We start from the raw sequence: 24,973 nt of genomic DNA, 5'->3' as shown, positions 1-24,973 counted from the left end.
ACAGAATACATTTTTTAACATACTTTTCTCGTCTATAACTAACACGAACACGAACACACAAGCGGTATTTACTTACACACGCTATAACGTACACAGGGAACGGTTCGTGTGCGTATTGAACATCTGTGTACACATTTCCGATGACTGGACGAATTCTTGTTTTCTCCGCGTTACAGTTTACACATGTTCTCCTGCAACGTGCTTCCTTCCTCCCTTCCTCCTTCCTTCCTTCCTTCGTGCAGCTTTCTCCTTCTTGCTCCATCTGTCTCCTTCATTCTGTTTCCTCCCTTTTCTTCTTTTCTCCTACATCTTCTTTTTCCTTCTTTTTTTCCTCCCTTTCGTTCTTTTTTCCTCCATCTTCTTTATCCTTCTTTCTTCTCTGTTTCCTCCTTTTCCTCTGTTTCCTTCTTTTTTCCTTCGTCTTCTTATTTTTCCTAATTTCTCCTGTTTCCTCCTTTTCCTCCGTTTCCTTTTTTCCTTCGTTTCCTTCTTTCTCCTTCTTTTCCTTCTTTCTCCTCCTTTTGCTTCTTTTCTTATTTTTACTACTTTTTCCTCCTTTCCCTCCGTTTTCTTCTTTTCATTCTTTTCCTCTTTTTTTCTCAGTTTCTTTTATCTCCTTTTTCCTCCATTTCCTCTGTCTCCTTTTTTCCTCTGTTTTCTTCATTTTCCTGCATTTCTTCCTCTTCCTTCGTTTCTTCCTCGCTCGTTTTCCTTCCTTCGTCTTGTTCTTGTCTCTTTCTCTTTCTCTGTGGCTGTTCTGTGTCCTCGTCCTCCTTCTGTTTTCATTTTCTTTTCCCTCGTTTGTCTTATTCTTTCCTCTCATACTATTATTCTATCTTTGTTTTGTGTTCTATTATTGTATTGTTTCCTTTATTTGTCTTGTTTTGTTTTCCTGTCTTTTTTTTTTTCTTTCTTTTCGTTTTGTGTCTTGTTCTCATTTCCTTTTTTTTTTTTTGTTGTTCGTCTAGTTTCATTTTTTTGGCTGGGTCTTTTTTTCCTTTTCGTCTTGTTTCATTTTTTCTTCTTCTGTTTCTCTTCTGGCATCGGTTCTCCTTTTGAGTTTGTTTTTTTCTTTTTTTTCTATGGAGTTTTATTCTTTCTGGTTTTCTGTTTTGCTTTTGTTTTCTCGTTCTATGTGTTTTGTGTTGATTGTCCATGTTTTTTTCTATTTTTTGTGTCTTTTCTTAGTTTTCCAGTCTAGGATGCTTTTTTTTTTACTTTTTCTCTTTTGTCTATTAGGAGTTTTATTCTTTCCACTTTTTTATTTGTTTTCTCGTTCTGTGTTTTTGTGTTCATTTTCCACGTTTTTTCTTTGTTTTTTTCTGTTTCCTACTTTTTTCACACTAAAATTATCTTTGTTTACTTTTTCCCTTTTTGTTTTGGCTTTTAGTAGTTTTTTTTTCACTTTTTTTTTTTTCTCGTTCTGTGTTTAGTGTTGATTTTCCAGGGTTTTTCTTTTGTTTTTCTGTTTCCTACTTTTTTCGCTCTTGGACCATTGTTTTTCCTTTTCCTTTTCTCTTTTGGCTTTTAATATCACTGCACGTTTCATTTCTCACTATTAGAATGAGGAAAAAGAAACTATACCATTCAATATTCTTGTTACTTTTATCTTGTTACTTACTTTCTTGTTACTCTTTTTTCCTTTACTTTTTTTCCGTGTCAGTTTTTTTTTTTTTTTCCTGATACATTCCGTCCTACAGTTGTCTTGGTATGGGTAGTGAGGAGAGCGAATAAAACTCCTATATCTTAAGTTTTAGGAAGGTGGCAAGGTTTAGTTAGTCTGCTGAGAAAAGCGAACAAAACTCTCCCATATCTTAGTCAGATTAGGAAGGTGGCAAGGCTAGTTAGTTTGCTGGAGTCCAAGGGCGGATCCACAAAACTTGAAGGTCCTTGGGAACAGTGCGAGTATTTGTAGCTTCTTGCCATCCCTGTCGAGCCTTGTAGGGGCAGTGCGACGTGAGGAAGATTGAAAGGTCAGAGGAACAGCCGTGCACTCATAGAACTTGATATATGGCGAGGTGGCAGATTAAAGTGTGTTGTATGATATTGTAAACCTGACTGTTTGGTAATATCCGGGTACTTTAACTTAGAATTTCTCGCCCGATTGACTGTTTTCTGGCTTGTTTTTCGTCTACATCAAATAAACAACAAAATATTACAACAACAATAACAACAACAACATATATGAAAATACAAACAGATTCCTCATTCTCAACAGAGGAAACAAAATGCACGTAAGATTTTGTCAAGAGTGAGGAAGATTGAAAGGTCAGAGGAACACTCGTCCACTCATAGAACTTGATATGTGGCGAGGTGGTATATTAGTGTGTTGTATATGATATTGTAAACCTGACTGTCTGGTAATGTCCGGGTACTTTAACAAGGTATTTCTCGCCCAATTGACTATTTCTGGCTTGTTTTTCGTCTAGTATCCTGCTGTTACATTATGAAGTGAGTAGAAGGAGTGTTTTTCTGTATCTGGGTAATTCTTGTACCTATCATCGAAGCAAGGCAGTGGCAGGAGCGAGATATAGAGGAATTAACTCCTTCAGTACTGGGACACACTTTCACCACGAGTTTTGGGTACGATTAGACGTTTCTTATTGACATTAGAAAGGGTCTATGGAGGTCAGAAAATTAATAACTAGAGTCTTTACTATTTCAATCCCAACAAGTTTCTGAAGCTGTAAAAAGTCACTAAATAGTAAACAGAATAAATAAGGAAACGCGTCATGGTACTGAAGGGGTTAACTGGCGTATTTTTGCCTTTGTTCCTCTATTACATCATGAAGCGAATAGAGGGATTGTTTTTCTGTCAATCGGTGTAATTTTCATGGCAGAGGTGGCGGCAGGAGCGAGGACATAATGAACTTAACTGAGCTCATTTTTTTTTGTCTCCATATATCCTGCTCTTGATTACTGGAGCGTGTAGAGAATAAGTTTTTACATCAGCTTCCGTGTCGCAGTCGTTATAGCGGTGACAAGAGTGAGAACTGATACCGATAAACTTACCTAAATATTTCTACCATTTTACTCTTCCCTTCGTTTATCCTGCTGTTCATCACTGGAGTGTGTAGAGAATTGAGTTTTTACATCAATTTGTGTGCCATAGTCGTTATAGCGGTGACAGGAGCGAGGACTGATACAGATAAATTTACCTCTATATTTTCTACCACTTAACTGTTTTTGCCTTCGTTTATCCTACTGTTCATCACTGGAGCGTGAAAAGAATGTGTCTTTACGTCAGCTTGTGTGTCGTAGTCATTATAGCGGTGACAGGAGCGATAATTGATACGGTTTAACTTCTTCAGTACCTTGACGCGTTTCCATATTCATTCTGGTTACTATTTGGTGATTTTACACAGCTTCAGAAACTCGTGTGGGGATTAAAATAGTGAAGACTGGCCGTTAATATTCTGGCCTCCATAAATCCTTGCTAATGTCAATAAAATGGTCTAATCGTACACAAATCTAAAGATAAAAATGTGTCCCGGTATTGAAGAGGTTAACTTACCTATAGATTCCTACGATTTTACTCTTTTTTGCCTTTGTATATTATGCTTTTCATCACTGGAGCGCGTAAAAGATGAGTTTTTTTGTGAGTCAGTTTGAGTTAAGCAGTCAGTATTGTCGTCATGGCAGCTGGAAGAGGAACCAGATGCCGCCGCCACAGCCAAGGTAATCTGCTGCTTCAAGTTTGTTTACCTTGACTGGAATTCCTGCGCTGGTTTGGTCCTGCGGCAGACCCAAAGGCGCTGCGTCTGCTTTGGGTGTGTCAGGAGGAGGAGGAGGAGGAGGAGGAGGAGGAGGAGGAGGAGGTGTAATCATAATCTGAAGTCTGGTGTTTTGCTACTCTCACTGCCACTGCTGCCTTCTCCTTCAGTCTTAAGTTTTCCAATGTGGTGATCATTTTACAATACTTGGCACATCTGGAGACTTGGGATTGACCGAGAACTGGAGCACAATTGAGGTGATTGTTGAGTATAACTTGGTATCTGACCATTACAGTTAGAGAAGGGAAGGGGATGTACTCGTGAAAACATACGCATACACTATTCTTGCCACTGACATGCTATCTGACCATTACAGTTAGAGAGGGGAAGGAAATGTACTCGTAAAAAGACATACGCATATACTATCCTTGCCACTGACTTGCTATCTGACCATTACAGTTAGAGGGGAAGGGGAGGTTACTCGTGAAAACATACGCATACACTATACATTATTATTTCCACACCTGCCGCAGCTTGAGACGTCTTGCCTGCACCACCAATACAGTTAGAGAAAGGAAGGGGATGTATTGTACTCGTGAAATCATACATACACTATTCTTGCCACTATTTCCACACCTAACGCAGCTTGAGACGTCTTGGCAGCTGTTTTTATCACCATTTCCACACCTGACGCAGCTTTGGACGTCCTGCCTGCACCACCCCGTTAGAGGACCTTGCATAGACCAACACTCCTGCAGCGGAAAAAGGTGTGGGTATACCAACACTCTCTGGCCGCAGCTCGCCCCCACACGCTTGCCTCTCGCTAGTGATCTTTCCAGCCTCACCTTTGCTCCTTGACATTTCCTTAGCACAGGAAAAAAAAAAGGAGCTATGGCCCACTTTTACTTCATAATTTTGCATGTGTTGTGTATAGCTGTTGTGTTGTGTCGTGTTGTGTTTGTCTCATGGTTTCGTGTAGGTTTGTTTGTGTGCGAAGATTTATTGACACCAGACGTAAGATTAGGAGGTGGGGCGTGACTCAAGGTTGGCATTTGTTCTTGACTTTCGCTCCAGCACGTGTCTGGGGAAACGAAACCAATGAAACAAAAGTGGTCGTCATGGTCCGTTGTGTGTGTGTGTGTGTGTGTGTGTGTGTGTGTGTGTGTGTGTGTGTGTGTGTACTGAAAACACGTTCACCTTAAGAAGACTATCATATTATCTTGCTGAAAGGAAAAAGAATAACGAAGAGTACAGGAAGTGAAGAGGGCAGCTTTGTATGGGTACGGCATGGAGAAGAGGAGGACGAGAATTAACGTGAATTGAAGGAACAAGAATAGTAGGATTGAAAGGGCGTGGTTGACAAGCTAGTGACAGTGAGAGGAGGAGGAGGAGGAGGAGGAGGAGGCGTGAGTGGGGTGTGTCGGGTGCGTTAGGGTGTGTGGTAGCCTCGCCCCTCCGCCACCCAGCAACATTAGTGCGGTTTTCTAGTCCCCAGGGGTGATAGTGGTAGTCTACGAAAGATGAAGGAGCGTGGGTTGCGGTGGAGTTGTGTGAGGCGAGACATGTGGGATTGTCTCACGTTTGTCGTCTTCATTCCTGTAACGTGTTGGAGTGACTGTGATGTTGACTTACGTGTTTTGTGTTAGTTCTTATCCTTCAGTTGGGGATAAACTTGTATATAAATATATAACTCGTGTCTTATATATTTTTTTTTCTCGCCATTACGACAGTCAGTATTCCCACAATTATAGTCGTTTTTTTTCATTATTGCATTTTTTAACCTTCAACTTGACTTCAATCGTGTTTTCATACCATCATATTCTTTCAGGCATCAATAGTTGCTCTTCAGTCTATTACAACCAATCATGTTTCCAGACTTTATATATTTTTGTCAGCGTCAACTTCACACTCAATTAGTCGTGTTTCCATACTCGTGTTCTCGTATGAGGCAAGTGTATTTCAACGACCACTGTGTTCTAATGATTCGTTTCTTTATCTACAGGAGTTGGTTGGGTCGACGCGGCCGCGGGTATGGCGCAACATGCTGCTGGCCACCGTGGGAGTGATGCTGGTGGTAGCCATCGCTATCGCTGCCGTCATTGTCACCCGCAGGTAACCGCGCCGCCTCCCTCAGGTGTCATTGATTATTCCTCAGATAGTTCTCTTTAGTTGTTCCTTAGGTAGTTTAGCGTCAGGTGTCGAAACACTAACCACTCATTGACAGGTGCTTATGAGGATTCTGAAACACTTCTTGTCGCACCTCCACTCCTTCCTAAAGGCTCTATAATGTAAGTGACGCGGGTTTTCAAGGGAGTTTATGGAGTTTAAGTGATAAATTAAGTATTCTTACATTATTAAAGAGAGAAACACTCATGAGAACACGACTAATCATCTCTGTGGCCTTTGAAAGCAGTCCTGGTGAGAGAACAGAGCGTTTCAGAATACTGGTTCAACGATAAAAATGAACGCCAGTTTCGTGATAAGTTACAAAGATTATGTTTAGATACTGAACAAAAGTTTTACTAGTTACGCTTTACATGGATAGCAGAGTTAATGAATATATATGTTGAAATAAAAGGATAACGTGTGTGTGTGTGTGTGTGTGTGTGTGACTATTTTCCATGTCCCTAACAGCCCGAGCTCAGGTTCCCCCAAAACGGCGCCCCTCAAGGCTCAGCCAGGTGGCATAGACCTTATCGAGGTGCTCAACGGGACCTTCTCCACATTCTCCTTCAATGGCACGTGGATCTCAGGTAAGTCAGGTCGCTGAGAGTCGCCAGTGTGCTGCGGTGCCGCCTCGAGTGGGCGCCACCGTGCCACATCGCTCCTGAGTTACTAAGACGCCCTTTCATGTGTCCGCTCCAGTCAGATTGTGAGGCCATGGAATTCATCAAATTTCTGACAAGACCATATTGTATAATAGATATAATTTAATGTTTACCATCGGTCCTCGTCAATAGCACATGACACGACTACATGTTCTGGTAATATACTCACTTTACTTCATGTTTATGAAGTTTTTTTCAGGCGGCAGATTTTTATTGGCTCGTAGTAATGCTTTAGAAAAATCAACACCGTGTCAGAAACAGTCCTGCGAGCAGTTTTCTTCAGTTTTCCTTCCCTTTTTCTTGTGGCTGTTAATATTAGTAGGGGTCCTGTGGAGGTTGTGGTGCTTATAAATCACGTGTCACGGACGTCCAATGAGAGCCCGCCATGCCAGTAGTTACTGAATGACGTAGCACGGTAAAACCAATCACGGACGTTCGTCCACAGGACGTCCAATGAGAGCCCGCCATGCCAAGAGTTACTTATAGGACTGCGTTTGTTTCTCTGAGAGAAGGTCTCGGTGAACCACGTCAATTTCTAACATTTGCTTAGCTGCTTTCACCATGGACGCCCACTGCTTAGACAGTGATTTCGAGCTTTTTTGTTTTTATCCCTTCACTGGAAACGCAAGAGACTTGTTCGACGTGTGTGTGCATCACGGGTTGGTTTTGCTTTTCAAAATTATGAGTAATACCAGATAACAGACATTTTTTGTGATTTCCTTGAAGGACGCAGCGCAGCAACTCTGTTGTGTTGTGTTGTGTTGGTGGTGAGCAGCTTTCCCAATTCTTCGTTACATTTCTTTGTATAATGTTAAAATTACGTCAGGTTAATTGTGGAGTATAAGAACAAAATAATTAGTGAGTTGAATAAAGTAACGGGAAATAAGATTGTATAATTAGTTTGAGATTCGTTCAAAGCCTCGAAACTATACACTGCGCAGAGGCGACCAGCGAGAGAGTCAGCTATTACAGCTGGTGTCGGTGAGGGTTACTTGCGATAGTGTTCCCACGAGACGGTCTCCTTGAACACAGAACGGCACGGTAAATTCATTGCGTACCTGCTCTGGGCACACGAATGGTTCACTCCACGGTGATTTATCGGGAAGTGAGCGTGAGTGGGTGGACGGAGTGGCTATGAGCCGAGGTGAGCGGTGCAAGGGAAAAGGCAGAGAGCAGTGCAAGTTAGGAGAAGCTGGATCAGTCTTGCCAGGAGACTAGCACATGCTGAACGCGCCTTGGGGGACGCTGAACTCTGGTAGTGAAGAAAGAATACTTGATACGCCTTAATTGATGCTTGGATTACTCAAGTAGTTAATCGTTCACCTTGAGATGACTGAGTATTACGCCACTCGTTATTACCTCAGCGTATTACCAAGGTGGTGTTTAATTAATAACTGTCGTGCCCGGAGCGGCGTGACACATTCCCTATCTCACACTTCTGCCGCGCCCTGGGAACTCCGCCGCCACCTTCACTGTACGGATCATTAACTCCGTGTGAAACATTGGCTTGCTCTGAACTCAGCCTAGTTATGCGTACAGATGTTGCACCACCATTCCTGGCAGTGTTGACATGTGTGGCCTTGTAACACTCGATGAATGTTAGAACAGTTGATAACATTGCATTGCTCTCACACCGCGTAGTGTAGTGGTTAGCATGCTCGACCCATAATCGAGAGGCCCGGTTCGAGTCCCGGTAAGCGGCGAGGCAAATGGGCAAGCCTCTTAATGTGTGGCCCCTGTTCACCTAGCAGTAAATAGGTACGGAATGTAACTCGAGGGGTTGTGGCCTCGCTTTCCCGGTGTGTGTTGTGTTGATGTGGTCTCAGTCCTACCCGAAGATCGGTCTATGAGCTCTGAGCTCGCTCCGTAATGGGGAAGACTGGCTGGGTGACCAGCAGACGACCGAGGTGAATTACAACAGTCATGACTCCACTATTTTGAATCTGGCAAAATCATGACATACAGGCAGCATGCACCAGTCGTGACGTGACTACCAGCAAGCTCATGAGATAGGCTGTTGAGAGGTAAACCATCTCATTTGGTAAACATTTAAAACAGATCCTTCATTTGCCAATTATGGCCGTTCGTCTCCTTAGAATGTATTTTAAAATACGGACTTAGATCTTCCCCACCCAATTAACCAAAACAAACTTAATCTAACCAAACGTAGCCCTAAATCTAACCTAACCAGCCTGGTCAAACCTAGCCAACATAAACCTAATCAACTCCATTTCTGGCGCGATGTGATGATTTTCAAAGCATCAATACGAGTCAGTACTAGCTGACCGCGCAAATATAAATTCATAAACGTAAAGTACAGCGAATATACTGACACAACATCTAGGACTTCTAGGTGGTGTCAGGAGTAAGTGAGAAGGACTAATAGTAAACATTAACTTCTCCTTTCTCCATCTTGATTATTGCACTTACTCAAATTATATCCTTTGTGTCCACATTTTCAGGTGTTATCTTTGTGCTCTGTGTGAGTTATGCTTCAACCTGTATTATTATGAACGATGATCTCTGTTCCAGTAATTTCTTCTCCCTTTTTTCTCGTTCTAATGTCTTGTTGTGTTTTATTATTTCCCAGACCGAGAATTTCTGTTCCGGTCAGCTGAGAATGGCCTCAACATCTTCCACGTGGACACACAGACCACGGAGGAGATTCTCAGCAAGGAGCTCATGGTGGGTGGCTGAAGTGAACTGTATGACTTGGCCAAATGTTTCTATATATTTCACTTGCCAACTGTTGTCTTGTTATTGCTGTTCATTTAAATTCCCTGTAATATATTGATGTGTAACTTGCTTGGCAGTGTTGTTATAATGAACTGGCCAAGCTGGAGAGCCAGCACTCGTGGGCTTTTTTCGAACTTTTTTTTTGCCAATATGTTGGTTTTATTAACATAATTTTTCTTATTAAAAATTATCTTCCTATTTTGCAAACACCTATATATTGTACCAATTTTGCAATTCTATATTCTTGCCATTAGTTGCATATCTTATCATTACATGTATATTTCCACAGAATGAGTGGAGGCCTTTCAAGTACAGCCTATCACCGAGCCGCAAGTACCTCCTGGTGGCCCACGATGTACAGAAGGTCAGTGTCTGAAGGAGTGTCTTCCCAGTATCTTTCTTCATGTGTTGTTGCTATGTCTCGGGGCCCACATCTTACCCCTTGTTTACTGGATATATGTTTCTCGTTATGGTGGTGGATAGTGTGTGTGTAAAGGTTCTTGCAGTGGATACTCTTCTGTGACTGGGAATTCCTTTGATTTATGGGTTTGCACAATCTATTGAAACAGGTGAAAGTTCATGTTTTGACCAGTTGAATAATAGGAAACTTATCCCTTTTCAGTTGTTCCGATACTCCTACTTGGCTCGCCACACAGTACTCAACCTTGAAACTGGGTGAGTGGCTAAGATATGTTCAGTAAGAATATCATAATATATTTTATCAAATATTTTTCTTCATGGTGTTTGTGTAGCACAGTGTTCAGTGTTAAGTTGTATTGGCAGCTGCACTTTTGAGGACAAATTGTACATTTCACCAAGGAACAGTAGTCAAGTAAACAAAAATCAAGTAGTACATTCATCAATACACCATTTCGGGCTATAATTACTGCACATTACTGTTACATGGATCCCTTAACATTACAGAGAGTCTATACCACTGGCACCAACCAGGGTGAGGAACAAGAATGATCAGCCACCACTGCTGTTTGCCACCTGGGCACCAACCAATGATGCCCTGGCCTTCGTGTCCCACAATGACCTGTACTACACCACCGGCCCTGACCTGGAGACCATGTACAGGATCACGGACACTGGACAGATTGGCAGCATCTTCAATGGCATCCCTGACTGGGTGTATGAAGGTGTGTTTGGACATATTGCAAGGCAGGGCAGCTGTAGAGAGACAGTGTTTGTTTGTATCTTTGGTTTGATTTTGTGATAGATGACTGGAGAGGTTTTGAGGCAGGCCTGTTGTAAGAATGCAAGATAAGCTGAAAGAAGCAAGCCAAAGGAACTTAATGTAGCAGTGTCCTACTATTCTTTCCTTTATTTTATGTATGTAATCTTGAGTAACCTACTTTTCTCTAAGGGGAATCTGTCTGGTATATTATTGTAAGTATATTTTATTCATGTATGTAACACACATTTGTCTCCACCACAGAGGAAATTCTGAGCTCCAACTCTGCCCTGTGGTTCTCACCTGACAGTGTTCGCCTCACCTTTGCAACATTCAATGACTCGCGTGTTGACACTATGAACTTCCCTCTGTATGGCCGCCCAGGAGACTTGTCCTTCCAGTACCCCATCCAGCAGTCCATCAAGTACCCCAAGGTAATTGTGGCTCTTTTCAATCTCCATACCAGAATAGCAGTTTTGATATCTGCACACAGCTGATGCCCTTACCTAGTGTTGTGTAGTGAATTTCAATACTTGACGAGCTGCATTTATCATGTGTGGCACAGCCTGGACGTGCCAACCCTGTGGTGGACCTGTGGGTAGTAGACCTGTCCAAACTGATCAGCGGCGGTGCAGACACTGTGATCCGCCTGCCCCCACCCACCTCCCTGGCTGCCATCGACCACTACTTCACTGCTGTGGGCTGGGCCACCGCTGACAAAATATCTGTTATTTGGATGAACAGGCATCAGGTTAGTTCAAAATTCTGAATAAATGTGGTGATACCTTGTACTTTTTTTGAATGAGATATATTTTTTGCCCCATAATTGGAAGCAAGGTAGATGTAAAGCCATCAGTAAAGAAAAATATTTATTTCTTATTAAAACGTCAAATATAAATATATTCTTACGTTACCTTGCATCACCTTCCTGGAGTGTTGTGCAGAGTACGAGTATATGACAGTTGTTTGTGTTGTATGCCATGAACAAGAATGACAGTTTCGACAACTTTACAGAATGTGAACACCATCAGCATCTGTGCAGCAGACACTGGCACCTGCAAGGATGACCTGGTGCATGAGTCACCAGACCACGCCTGGAATGACCTGTACACAACACCCAAGTTCAACTCGGTGGATGGAGATTCCTACCTGGTCATCATCCCTACACCACAACAGGATAAAGGGAATTTTAGAGTAAGTTTTATAATGGTGGTATTCATTTGAAGTACTTACAGTAGAGTTTACTTTGGAACTGTACCAATAATGCTCTCATTCCTCCAGCACATTGCTCTGCGTCGCTCCTCAGACAAGACCTTGACTCCCCTGACAACTGGAACCTATGAAGTGGTGGAGATCCTCTCATGGGACGAGACAAACCATGTAGTGTGAGTAATTCAAACAAGCACTTGGCTAAGCAACACATTGTGTGGCTTTGTTAGAATACTGCTACTATGAGTACATTCCCTGTGTTGTAATAGGCAATGAAAAAGTATGAAGTGAAGGGAACAATAATAAATACTACATTTCTCTTAATTTTCATTGCAGGTATTTCATGGCTGCTCCTTCCGGCAAACCTGGCCAGAGACACTTTTATTATGTTGGGGACCTCAAGTCCAAGCAGCCCAAACAGGCTTACTGCATCACCTGCGGCTTCAAGAATGACTTCAATGTAAGAAAAACTTCACTTGCCTAACAATGCTTAGCTAGACTCTCAATATATGAGACAACACTACTTAGCCTTTGTATATCACAGCTCACGGTTATTTACAAACTTGCAGGAGGAGTGTAACTACAATGCTGTTGACATCAGCAAGGACAACACTTACTACGTCCTGACCTGTAACGGGCCAGGCATCCCTCAGGTGACCATCCATCGTGCTGCAGACCACGCCCGTCTCTTGCTGCTGGAGGACAACCAGGAGGTGCTCTAAACTGTTTCTTCTGTACTCTAGACAAAATCTGCTTGTTGCAAGAGTTACTTCAGGCACAGATATTTTAATTTTCAGTATTTTCAGGAGTTCAATTTATACTACTACTAATTTGGACATCATCCTAAGAAATTTAATCAACAGGTTGTCTGTAGTCGTCTTCACCCTCAAACTTAAAGGTGTCCCTTGCAGGTTCGAGAGCGCCTGCTTGACCGTTCCCTGCCCCTGGAGAAGCGCCTAGAGATTGATATTGAAGGTGGTTTCAAGGCCCAAGTATCCATGAAGGTTCCCCCAGACTATAACCCAACACGTTTCCAGTCTTACCCCATGCTGGTCTATGTGTGAGTCTTGAGATGGAAGGTTCATGAAGACACTTGTATTAACATTCTGCTCATTACATCATATACTCTTTGAATCAGTTTTAGCACTAGAAGCAGTACTTGATGATCTCTACGTTGGATGTTTCAGGTATGGAGGACCAGGATCTCAGCTGGTGAGTGATCGCTTCAGAATCGACTGGGGAGACTACCTGGCTTCTGAGAGAGGCATCATTTATGCTTCTATTGATGGCCGTGGCTCAGGTTATGCTGGAGACAAGCTGCTTCACTCTCTATACTATGGCTTAGGTACTGGGGAGGTAGAGGACCAGCTTGCCGTGACTGCGTAAGTATTACATCACATGAAGACTTACTACTGATAAACATTGTTTTGTAAGCATCTTGTATATAGTTAGCTTAATCTCTCTTTGTATGTCACAAAGTTTGAGAAAATTCTAAAATGATCAATGAATGTTCCTGTAGTCACTCACAAGTATGACTAATTTCTATATCTTTTGCAGTGCTCTGCAGAAATCTTTCCCATTCATTGATTCTTCCCGGACTGCCATCTGGGGCTGGTCCTACGGAGGCTATGTCACGGCTGCTGCTCTCTCTCGGGACGTCAACAATGTCTTCAAATGTGGCATATCTGTGGCACCAGTAACTTCATGGATTTATTATGGTGAGAAATTCTTTATTGTAGGAGACTGTCATTGGTTAAAATCAACAATTGTCTTCATATCTTCAAAGCTTATATTAGTTACTCACAGGAATTCATTTTGGAAGTTGATTTATCTATGAGAAATGTTGCTAATATATATAATTCTGGGCAACACTTGAAATACTTGCGATACTTTGCCATGCAAATTGTATGGACTAGTAGTATAAGATTAATGACACCTTTTGTAAGGTTGGTGTTATCAGTGAGAAAAGATACTGATCATTCACTTGAATTAACCAGAGTGGGTGATAGGTTCACATTTAACGATGTGGTCTTTCACAGATACTGTCTACACTGAGAGGTACATGGGCCTGCCAACCCTGGATGACAACTTTGAGGCCTACAACTCCTCTGATATTACAAGAAATGTGTCCAACTTCAGAAACAAGCAGTTCTTCTTGATACACGGCACCGCTGATGACAATGTCCACTACCAGCAGTCCATGATGCTGTCCAGAGCACTGGAGCTGGAAGACATTCTGTTCAGGTCTCAGGTTAGTACTCATTAGATAATCCACTACTCAGAGAGAAGGTCAACAGTGAGGGAGCTCAGGGAGTGAGGATTCAGAGTTGAGCAAGAGAGTGATCATGTAGGTAACATAACATAACATAACATAACATAAATAATAGGATAACAAAGGGCCACCAGGGCCCATCTAGGTTATCCTGTATCAGTCGCACAGCGACCTCGTCATCAGTACTTAAAGATACACTTACAAGTACACAATAATACATTATATATACTAATTCTAAATAATTTGGCCCATTAACAACAGGGCTAAGTCCTACAGTGAATTCCTCTACAATCTGTGATCCTCATACATGGGGATCATGTCTTGTTTAACTATAGTAAATTTCTTAGTATGCAGCGCTATATATACATAATTATAAATCTAATAAATTTTAAGTGCTTATCTAATCTGTTTTTAAACATTGTCAAACTAAGTCTATTTACAACCGTCTCTGGCAATGCATTCCAGAAGTCTACCACCCTATGACTAAAGAAATATTTTCTTATATCTAACCTGCAGCCTTGCTTTCTAATCTTCCTGCCATGATTTCTAGTCCTACTTCCCTCCTCTAAGGTAAAGAAAGATCTCACATCTATGTAGTTTGTATCTGAGAACATTTTAAATAACTACTATCATATCCCCTCTTATACATCTCCTCTCAAATGAAAACATGTTTAATGCCTTTAATCTATCTCTATACTCCAGGTGCTTCAAAGCTGGTATCATCCTAGTTGCTCTTCTCTGAACTGCTTCTAAATGGGGCCTAACATAGGAATTATATAAGCTACGCACCACTTCCTTACTTTTATAACTAACATTTCTATTTATAAAACCCAGGATCCTATTTGCCCTATTTCTTGCTTCTAAACATTGCTTTGAAAATTTCATAGTCCTGTCTATCACTACTCCTAAATCCTTTCCTTCCTCTACTGCCTCTAGCCAACATCCCTCCATCTCATAGTTAAAGTTTGTGTTGTCTTTACCTAAATGCATAACCTGACACTTTTAGAATTAAACTCCATCTGCCACCTGTCTGCCCATGCTATCAGCCTGTCCAGGTCTCGTTGTATTCTGTAATTGTCCTTTTCACCCTGTACTGCACATGTACATGCATCTTAGTATCATCTGCAAACTTTGATACTTTGCTACTAATTCCTATCTATATCTAAATCGTTAATGTACACCAAGAAAAGAAGAGGTCCTAGCACTGATCCTTGGGGTACCCCACTAACCACTTCCTTCCACTCACATTGCCCCATTTAATACTACTCTGTTTCCTATCAGAAAGCCATTCTCTCTCTCTCTCTCTCTCTCTCTCTCTCTCTCTCTCTCTCTCTCTCTCTCTCTCTCTCTCCACAGGATATCCACCCACAGGATATTTTATATACCACAGTCACTCCCTACAGTCCCTCCCCTTGTAAGGTAGCTCCCTTATCTACACCCACGTCACTCTGTTCCTGTACTACTCACTCACTGCTCACCCCCACACCTCTTTGTTCCTGTACCACTCACTCACTGCCCCACCTATCTTTGTTTGTTTCTGTACCACTCACTCACTGCTCACCCAGTTAGGTGGTGGTGTGCACAACTTTAAGAAGAAAATCACTGTCCATTACAGAGTTACCCTGATGAGAACCACGGCCTGGCTGGTGTCAAGAAGCACCACTATCATTCCATGGAGAACTTCCTCAACAACTGCTTCAACAAGGTCTGATCCTGCGGCGGCTCACTCGAGGGAACTACTTGTACGCCATTCCTGTCACTGTAATTCATGCTGCCCAAGACTCAGTTACTCCATTATTCCATATCATTACCTACTACATTCATCCCTTCTCAAGAGCTACAGTTTTTCTACATGATGCACTAATGATACCTTATGATGAAATATTAAAAACAAATAAATAGTTGGAATTTAAATATTTTGGTTATTTTACATATTAAAGAGAATATTTATAACATGAATTGGTAAATATGAATTGCACCTTTCAACACACCTACCTATACACAAAGATATCATCTGTAAACCTCCAGGCAACTTGTGACACATCTTGTCAAGAAAGTATGTATAACAAATTTCACCTAGTAACTACATACATTGTTTTCACATACTTATGTCAATTCTGCTGGTCATTATTACATTCCATTTCATTAATATATGCAGCATTCCAAGTGTGAGAGGTCAGGTCATGCTGGTGGTATGCACTGACCTAACTTCCAAGTGTCATTTCACGGCTTTAAGTGTCATTGTACTTCCCTTCTAATTCCTCTGAACCCTTCAGGTCACTCTTGTCAGTGGTGCAAAGCACCTTCTTTCCTCATTATGGAAAAGCTTTCCATGTAAAGTGATGATGTGGATACAAGTACTCCTTTGAATACAAAAAAATAAAGTTATAGATTTTTTAGGATATTGTTTCATTAAACACTTCTGCATGTCCACAAGTCAGTCTTGTTTGTCTGATTTTTATAGCAATAAAGCTGAACATACAAAATTACAAAATGATCAAAGGGGCTTAGATCAGGGGTGGGCAAACATTTTAATGCAAGGGTCACATTAAAAAAATTGTAATCTTATACGACCACAATACTATTAACTCAAAATACTCAACATATAAAAGGCTTTTAAAAGAAAGCCAGTGTTCCACACACAAGGACACCCGTGGGAAGAAAACAAAATGCTCAATATTATTCGGCGTTTGCTATTTTTCCTTTCAAATTTATTAACACTTGTCGGGCTGCAAGGGCTGATGTTTGCCCACACCTGGCTTTGTAGAGGCAAAAAAGGGTAGGGTGAGAATTGAAACAAGGAGGGAGTGGGGATGGAGAGGCAGACACAAGAGTGGGGTTGAGAAAAATGTGGCTTAAATGACACACAACCTCTAGCCAATGATATTTACCTAATATTATTCCTTAAATTGACATGTTGCTTTATGTAGTAAAAATAACTATAGGAAGGCTGCTTCATCAAGCAGGGAGGCATCTGTATATGACATATCACATTTTAAATATATACAGCAACTAAATTACTAAATACGGTTTCAGTTTTGAATCTGCTCTGGTTCACTTAGTTCATCACCATCCTGAGTATCAACATTACTAGGGTCAGGCACTTCAGAGAGCTGTACTGGCACCAAGTCTCCCCATCTAGAATGCCTCATAAGCTTGTAGCATTCGGCACTGTGCCTGCGTTTGGTTGCTGTCACTTCTCTCAGGGTGCCAGAGGGAGTACACACTCGGCACACCACGTGCTTTTTACGGCACAGTGGGTCTTCCACCAACCTAGGCCATTGCTTTTCAGATGATTTTTCCCGCATCCCACGTTTCAATACTACATAGGTGAATTTTTCTCGTTGAGCACTTTGTTTCCTCCCAAGAGCAAGTGGTTTGTAATCTACCTCAAAATTACAAGGGATATTACTACCGTCAAAAAACCTTGGGCAAAAGTTATCGTGTGGACACGGCGCAAAGACATAACCCTCGGGATTTGGCTCCCCCTCTTCCTGAGCTTTTCTACTTAATTCTAGCAAGTAATCTCGAGCTTCTTGCACTAACCTGTAGCCTTCGTTTGATCCCGTCTCAACTAACACCAAATAGCCTGAAGTTTTCTGCCATAACACATCTATAGTTTTGAGTCTCATGTTTATGTTTGGGATTTCAAATAGTGAACGAGAAGAAATCACCAAATCATACTTGAGTAAGTTGGAAAGAGGCAAGAACTGCTTGAAGAAAGTCCCACCTTCTCGCACCAGACGGGGCTTGTCAGCATTACCTCCTCGCAATAGCCTGTCAGCCAGGTCATTCATGTCTGAGCTGCTGTCCACACAAACCACCTCCCGGCAGGTGTGCGGCCATACATGGTCCATTGCCCTGTAAAGAGATAGACTTCCTTACTCAAGATGTCACAAATGCATCTTCATCAATGTCAATGTCAAACACTAAGCATATGACGCTTTTAAAAGGAGGAACAATCTGTGTTCTGTGAATGATATGTGTACCTTATCTGTCTGAGCTACCCAATGTCAAGTTGCCAGCCAAGTATAGATTAAAAGTTCATGTACACCAAAAAATATCTTATTTGGGACCTCAAGAAACTATGTTACTTTATTATATGAGGGAGTCAGGAGGTCAAGAATTGGTCACATAGTATTGTTACATGGTCTCGGTTGTAAATTGCATCCTTCACAAGTTAATCAAGGGACATTGCTACTTTCTGCTGATGAATATTTTCAATGAAATATGCATCTGAAGGAGGAAGTATATTTTTATGAACCACTGGCCAAGGTAGAGCAGGACGGGATGCCAAAAACACATGTTAACTTACCACATGCCTGACCCAACCCCAGAGCCAAAATCCAGCATGGTGAGTGGTGTAAAGCCTGGGTCTCTTTTCTTCATGTCACTCATTATCTGGACCAGCGCTGCAAAGTCTGGAGCCAGCCGTGCAGCGAGGTACAGAACACATCTGGAAAAGGTTTGAATAATAAAGGAGCTTGCAGTAATGGACATGGACTATAAAACACTTCTACATTTATTCTGTAATAACTATCTATACTGTCTATACAGTTTACAAAGTCCATGTGCACATTTCCTCACATCATAGCCTTTATTCTTGATAGTAAACATATGTAAAGCACTATCTTACTCTCAACACAAGATTTCATTGGGATAGTTATTCATTACACAACTTCAGAAAAAAAGTGTCTATAATTGGTCTCTAATCAGATCTCTTACTTGTATGTATCATACTGGATGGCCTGCCAGTGATAGACCTCCTTCTTCATTCTTTCATAAACCTTGGAGCGCAAGGAATCATGCAACCGCTGCCTCTCCTCTTCCGGTATATTGGGAAAGTCTGGGTCAATGTCGTCTAAAAACAAGAAACGACTGTAATGGACAAATTCCTTGCTGTATTCTATAATATTCCCCATGATAAAAAGTATTTTATATAAATTTGCTGGTAGAAACAACTACTAGAAATGCTTCATTAAGATGTAAGCTTTACTGTGACATGAACACATTCTGCATCAAGGTCTCACAATTACATTTCCATTACCTTCCATTTTGATTTTCTCTCTCACTTCATGGTACCTCATCTTTGCCTCCTCAGGTTCCAGAGCAGCCTGGCGGGAACACAGGTACTGATTCAGAACCTTTGCATCTTTTTGTACATTCTTCTCTGGGTAATCTGTGCAGTATACAATGAACATAAGCAAATGAGAATGCTAATATCAATAAAATTGTACTTCCATGACTGAAATGGAAGTATACAACACAACTGGTTATCCAGTATTAAAGTGACTGGGAAAGCTAACACTTAACATACAGCACATGGTATTTCAAGTATGTATCAAAACCTTCCTCTTACCAGTGTACCATTCAGCATTCACCTCACCTTGTATAACAGCATGCGCTGCCTCCTTGAGCGGTTCAGGGAGAGACACAGTCCTGACGTCCAGTGTGCCGGGGTGCCGCCGGGCCTTACAGGAGCCATCTAGCAAACTCTTCACTACATCAACATCAGCTTCAAAATCAAACTTGGGCTTAGGTTTCTTTGAGGATATATTCTGAAAAATAAACTTTGATTACTACATTGCATCTTTATATCACAACTACAGGTACAGCATATGTTCAAACCATTAGTACTACTAGAACAAACAGGCCACTCCATTCATGGCAGTACACAAAAGGGGTGCATATTTGAAATGATAATGCATAACACAAAGTAAAGAAACATCTTAAATGTAGCTTGCTGCAAATACATTAAAAAGTTTACTTTGGATCAATAGATAGAGGTTGTCAGCCAAACAAACACTGATAGCTGTCTACCACAACTTTCCTGTAACAGAGGCCACTGCCCTCATACAGTGCCACAGACAATTCCAAGCTTCATTTAGTCAGTTAATCAAAATAAAAAGTAACCTAATGTTCCCATATGATAAAAAAAAAAAGATAAATATACACAAGGTATGTGCAATAATAAGCTTAAAGTGAATAAGGGCACATTTTATTGACAGCACACTTTGCACTCTAAGGAAAGTTAAACAAGATCTTGTCACATAGTACACACACTTACTCGGATAAGCAGTCTGAACACAGGTAAGGCTCTTCTGTTCATTTTCAGAAGTTGTCCTTCTTAAGATAATATAACTTGCTGATTAAGGAACCTGTGAGTATGAAAACCAGGTTCTGGAGTCTTGTTGTTAGGCCATTTTCCAAGCAAGTGCAAAGCCTGGATTACTTTTCTATCTCTTAAACTTTCTGGAAATAAAGAATGAAAGATTGTGAAAAGTTTTGTAGATGTTATGGTAATGGGTTGACAAAAGACAGGCCCTGGTAAGGCTACCTGTTACACACTGGTCCCCAGCTGCAAATCAAGACCAACACGTTGGTCTAGTCCAGCCATTAGTGTTTTTTTTAATATTGTGATGTCACAGGGGAAATCGTGGAAGATGTGGTGTTCTCTGTTCATAGACAGAAAAGATGTTGGGGCTAGTGAGGGACCAATACCATGTCTGGGACCCAAGACATAATAGCTATATATATGTATATATATATATATATATATATATATATATATATATATATATATATATATATATATATATATATATATATATATATATATATATATATATATATATATATATATATATATATATATATATATATATATATATATATATATATATATATATATATATATATATATATATATATATATATATATATATATATATATATATATATATATATATATATATATATATATATATATATATATATATATATATATATATATATATATATATATATATATATATATATATATATATATATATATATATATATATATATATATATATATATATAAAGCCTTCAGAAATGGACGTTCGATGAGATGGCCATTGTTGTGTGCAGGTGTCCTATAGTGCTCGTGCAGGTGTCCTATGGTGCTCAGTTATATTTGTTCAAACTCGTGTATAAAAGTGTCGGGGGGGGAGGGGGTGTGATATCCCAACCAGGTTAAGCACAATCATCAATTGTCATTATGAGTGTATATAACACATCAGTAATCTTATAATCTATTATTTATTAAATATCTGACATCTAGTTTTGCAAGCTATGGACACAATACCCTGCACTTTCACTTTTTAAAGTAAACGCTGCAAATTTCGCATTTCTTATGGTAGTGTAAGGAATGACTTGCACTGTTCCAGCCAAATTTTCAGTTTAAATTATTGCATAAATATTAGATAATAATATTTCTGATGATGTGTTATATGTGATCTTAATGACAGTTGATGATTGTGATTACTATGGTTCACGGGCATTTCTAGACCTCCTGGGGCCCTATGCAAGAAGGACCAAGGGGGCCCCTGGCCTGGAATGATGATGAATGAAATTCAGGACAACAGATCAGTAAATACATGTTTTATTAAAGAATTAACATATAAAATTTATGATAAATAACTTCTCAACAAGGAAGGAATGCACGTGGATGGCGGACGGCTGCTAGTAGTGGGTTGGGCCCTGAACCCATTAGGGGATTAGGTGTTATGTTTCAAGTTGCGTTAACTTCATATAAGTGACAGGAGCGACACAGTGTCTCTGACATGGTGGTCTTGGTCCACATGCAATATCAGCCGTTCCTCGGGGCCCCCACCAGCTCAGGGACCTAAGCAACTGCCTATGTTGCCTACCCCATTGTGACGCCTCTGCTATAGTTTGGACATGAACCTCATAGACCCTTTCATACACGAATTCGAGCAAAAATAACAGAAGGATGTAGAGAATGGACAAGTACTTACATGTCACGCCAGCCGCTACTTCCCACACACTATAACGAACGTATTCCTGCTGGGAGTGCTCATTGTAAGCTTCAAGCGGCGAAAACTGCCATGAGTGAACCCGCCTTAAACCTAGCCTTCAGATGAAAGCGTTAATGTTCCTTCAATATCATTCAAAACTGAAGCTCTCCATCACCAACACCAGTCAAGTGCGAGCCTTTACTCCCTGCTATCCTTGGTGTTGCTTCACTGGCCTATGCACACTCCAACATACACAATCTCACCAACAACAATGCCTACCTGTCAACAATTAAGACATCCCTTCCTCCGCATTGCTATTCCTTTCGCGATGATTGTTAAGACGCTTCCCAAATTCTTAGAGACCTTGCAGGGTGACACGTGACAATGTTAATTACTATACCACACCGGCGCCCGGCACTCGTCTTCGTCTTCCTCCCCGGACACTTCTATCAGCTGTTGGGAAGATTCAAGACTGTCTCCATTTGCGGTACGGTCAACTTTTCACAAATCATATTTAACAAATCATGGAGACGTAATATTATCCTTAGGAAATAAATAAAAGAAATATATATTGTAACATCTAGGTTGAAGCAAGCTGCCGGGGGTCCTCGGGTGGTCCGTGGGGGTTGGGGGCGGCAAGCCGTAATTATCTGGCGCCCGACTATGTTGATCCTATTAACTTACCACACCAAAATTAAGCCTTATCGGGAATATTTGACCGTAAGATATGAAATGCTAGACATGTTTGGGTAAGTGTAAGCGAAATGATCGCAAATGACAGTTCGTAATGCTGACAATTTGCCTCTCTAATATTCGTTATACCTATCAACTTTTCAATAGTTAGGCACTGTTTTCACTCTCACATGTAAAGAAAACCAAATAATAAATGAATGGCCGTCAAAACACCTTCAGTAAATGAACGTAAGGCTCTGTGGAAGGTTGTGGTGAAGGCGGTGATGTTCATCACGGCTGATTCACTCTTGTTTTGCCGCTTAGTGCCGCTGACAAGTGACGGTGACTAGGGTTGCCACCTTTTACAAAATAAAATAAGGGACACCTCTACCGGGGACGTTCCAGGCGCGTGCCGCGTACGTGCGTTCCGGCGGCCAGGAAAAACCGGTTGTTTTTGAAGGCCCAAACTTCTAAAAAATGCATAGAATACTTATACAACAAGTAATAAAACCAACAAAATTATTTCACATACCACATTAGCCTCTGGAGTCACTTAGAAGTCAGTAAAGTAGTAGTCAAGAAAACAATTAGTCATGTTTACGTTCTTTATTACCAATGAACGTTATATAAGGCTGGATACACAGTCAAGTTAAGTCAACAGTAGGTATTCTCTCTTTTACTTAATCTTCTTCCAAGTGTACTTCTTATTGCTCCTTGCAGCACTGAGTAACTCTGTCTTTCAAAATACTGCTGTGAAATTCTGAACAGGACTGCTCAAAGTTGAGTGATCCAGGAGCTCACTCCTTATGAGTTCCACAGAGCACCTGTTCCTGCTTTCACTCACTTGTTGGCCATCCTGGAGAAGATCCTTTCAACATATCCAGTGGATGCTGGGATGCTCAGTATGTGGCTTATAATAGACATGTTAGGAAGGTCAGCTCCTTGTAAAACAGACATCCACCTGGCAGCCACATCTTTGGTCTTCCATTCTGCATCTTCTCTGAGCTTCTTCAGAATGATACTGAATGTGGATCATTCATCATAGAGGTGCAGTGGGCACTCGGGAAAATACGGAACAAACCGCGTCCCGTATTGAGTCAATACGGGACGCAACATTTTATTCAGATATGGGACGATTCCGTATTTTACGGGACGGGTGGCAACCCGTGACGGTGACAACTGCACAGAATATAGCAACACCACCTGTGTGTGTGTGTGTGTGTGTAGGAATCCTCTGGGATAAATGTTTACAATCACTGTACAGTGTAAATTCCTAAAATTTCTCCCCTTTCCCCCCCCAACAAACTTGGGGGACCGTGGGGAATCGTTTCTTTTTTTTTTTTGGGGGGAAGCAAATGAGGCAGATTTTGACCCCAGAAAAAATCTACGGGAAATGTTCAGAAAATCCCTGATAATCAGGATTTCTCGTAAAAATTATCCCATAAATCCCTAGATGTAGCGACGTGTGTAAAATGGCCGGGGGGCTGCTAACCCCGGAGCCCCACCCCTAAGGTTATTAACAACCTAAACAAACCTAACCTAGGGTTCTCCTAACCGGGGGAATTTCCCTAGAATACCCACTGTATCAAAGGACGGGTGGTTCGCTCGCTTCGCTCGCTCACTGGGAATTTATTACCTCCTTGTAATTGTCATTCAGTAGGATATAATCATATACTGTATTCAACATCACCCGTTCCGTGATACAGGGGGTATTCTAGGGAAATTTTCCTAGAATACCCAATGACGAGTGTTGTTACGGCCACACTAGACGCGAGCACCTCATTTCTTTGGTAAAATTCCAGAATAACACAAACACGGCGATTCAACACCAAACCTGTCTTTTCTGTCTGTGTCGCACGCACACATCAAACAGGTCTCGTGCCTTCCGTGTGTACTTATGGAAAAAGTCGAGGAGGCCGAGGTCACAATCAGAGCACCGAGGAAGAGAAACAGTGGAATCCATCATGACTGACAAACGATTACTGTGTTAGGGAGGAGGGCGGCGAGTCAACCTTCCAGTTCACTTAGTGGTGGAGGAATACATTAGTGACGTCATTTCCCGTAGTTTATAGCGTATTTGCTTTATTTTGTTCACTTAATGGAGGAATAAGAATATTTATACTTATCTGAAACGTTGTTCTTCGCGTGTTCCTCTTTCAACTTGCTTAAAACGGCGAGAAAGAGCGAGATTTTTCCGAATGATCCAAATTCAGAACCAAGGTTCTGGAATCTTCCGTTGGCGTAATCCCTGACGTCATTTCCCGTAGTTAGCGTATTTGAATGAATTTTATAGGTGACTGAAGGAAGAATAATATTTCCTCTCATCTGAAGTGTTGTTCTTCGTGTATCCCTCTTTGAACCTGCCTAAACAGCTAAGAATTCCCCGATGGAAAGGAATTCAGCCACGAAGCTTCTGTAAATTTCCACGTGCGTATATATATTTGACGTCATTTCCCCTAGTTAGCGTATTTCCTATATTTTCATAACTGACTGAAGAAAAAACAATATTTCCTTCCATCTGAAGTGTTGTTCTTTTTGTGTTTTACGTTCGACTTGCTCTTAAA

General features: G+C 41.1%; 2 protein-coding genes across 14 annotated transcripts in view; one reads left to right on the top strand and one right to left on the bottom strand.

Annotated features, from left to right (window-relative positions):
* LOC123508399 (venom dipeptidyl peptidase 4-like) overlaps positions 1 to 16,334 on the top strand; it is a 102,667-nt gene extending 86,333 nt beyond the window's left edge. For all 6 annotated transcript variants that reach the window (XM_045262126.1, XM_045262123.1, XM_045262125.1 and 3 more), the window contains 17 exons: positions 5,716 to 5,825; positions 6,348 to 6,466; positions 9,132 to 9,226; positions 9,567 to 9,641; positions 9,900 to 9,952; positions 10,202 to 10,419; positions 10,719 to 10,888; positions 11,020 to 11,205; positions 11,469 to 11,648; positions 11,736 to 11,839; positions 12,000 to 12,123; positions 12,233 to 12,376; positions 12,575 to 12,723; positions 12,851 to 13,045; positions 13,221 to 13,381; positions 13,703 to 13,914; positions 15,551 to 16,334. In XM_045262126.1, the coding sequence (XP_045118061.1) occupies positions 5,716 to 5,825; positions 6,348 to 6,466; positions 9,132 to 9,226; positions 9,567 to 9,641; positions 9,900 to 9,952; positions 10,202 to 10,419; positions 10,719 to 10,888; positions 11,020 to 11,205; positions 11,469 to 11,648; positions 11,736 to 11,839; positions 12,000 to 12,123; positions 12,233 to 12,376; positions 12,575 to 12,723; positions 12,851 to 13,045; positions 13,221 to 13,381; positions 13,703 to 13,914; positions 15,551 to 15,646 (2,391 nt within the window). In that variant the 3' untranslated portion in view covers positions 15,647 to 16,334. The remainder of the gene's footprint in view (positions 1 to 5,715; positions 5,826 to 6,347; positions 6,467 to 9,131; positions 9,227 to 9,566; positions 9,642 to 9,899; positions 9,953 to 10,201; positions 10,420 to 10,718; positions 10,889 to 11,019; positions 11,206 to 11,468; positions 11,649 to 11,735; positions 11,840 to 11,999; positions 12,124 to 12,232; positions 12,377 to 12,574; positions 12,724 to 12,850; positions 13,046 to 13,220; positions 13,382 to 13,702; positions 13,915 to 15,550) is intronic.
* Positions 15,831 to 24,359, bottom strand: LOC123508401 (methyltransferase-like protein 17, mitochondrial). Of its 8 annotated transcripts, none has more exons than XM_045262135.1 (7): positions 24,272 to 24,359; positions 20,003 to 20,187; positions 19,322 to 19,493; positions 18,983 to 19,114; positions 18,661 to 18,796; positions 18,251 to 18,391; positions 15,831 to 17,796 (listed from the first exon to the last, which is right to left on the bottom strand). In XM_045262135.1, the coding sequence occupies exons 2-7, from the start codon at positions 20,042 to 20,044 to the stop codon at positions 16,968 to 16,970; spliced, it is 1,452 nt and encodes a 483-aa protein (XP_045118070.1). In that variant the 5' UTR covers positions 20,045 to 20,187; positions 24,272 to 24,359; the 3' UTR covers positions 15,831 to 16,967. The 8 variants fall into 8 exon arrangements, with proteins under 8 accessions (XP_045118070.1, XP_045118069.1, XP_045118067.1 ...); XM_045262134.1 differs by lacking the exon at positions 24,272 to 24,359 and adding an exon at positions 24,244 to 24,265; XM_045262132.1 differs by lacking the exon at positions 24,272 to 24,359 and adding an exon at positions 22,133 to 22,203.
* Positions 24,360 to 24,973: the final 614 nt, after the last annotated feature.

This window comes from Portunus trituberculatus, chromosome 24 (assembly GCF_017591435.1).
Source record: "Portunus trituberculatus isolate SZX2019 chromosome 24, ASM1759143v1, whole genome shotgun sequence".
NCBI classification, from domain to species: domain Eukaryota; kingdom Metazoa; phylum Arthropoda; class Malacostraca; order Decapoda; family Portunidae; genus Portunus; species Portunus trituberculatus.
The sequence above is the reverse complement of the archived record's forward strand: the minus strand, read 5'-3'. Positions and strand labels throughout refer to the sequence as shown.

Bases quoted from the DNA above. Each gene is read 5' to 3' on its own strand.
- LOC123508401 (XM_045262135.1), bottom strand. From the start codon at position 20,044: ATGAACAGAAGAGCCTTACCTGTGTTCAGACTGCTTATCCGA. The intron at 19,494-20,002 runs GTAAGTGTGTGT...TTTATTTTTCAG, and splicing joins TGTTCAGACTGCTTATCCGA to AATATATCCTCAAAGAAACC. The intron at 19,115-19,321 runs GTGAGGTGAATG...TATACTGCACAG, and splicing joins AGCGCATGCTGTTATACAAG to ATTACCCAGAGAAGAATGTA.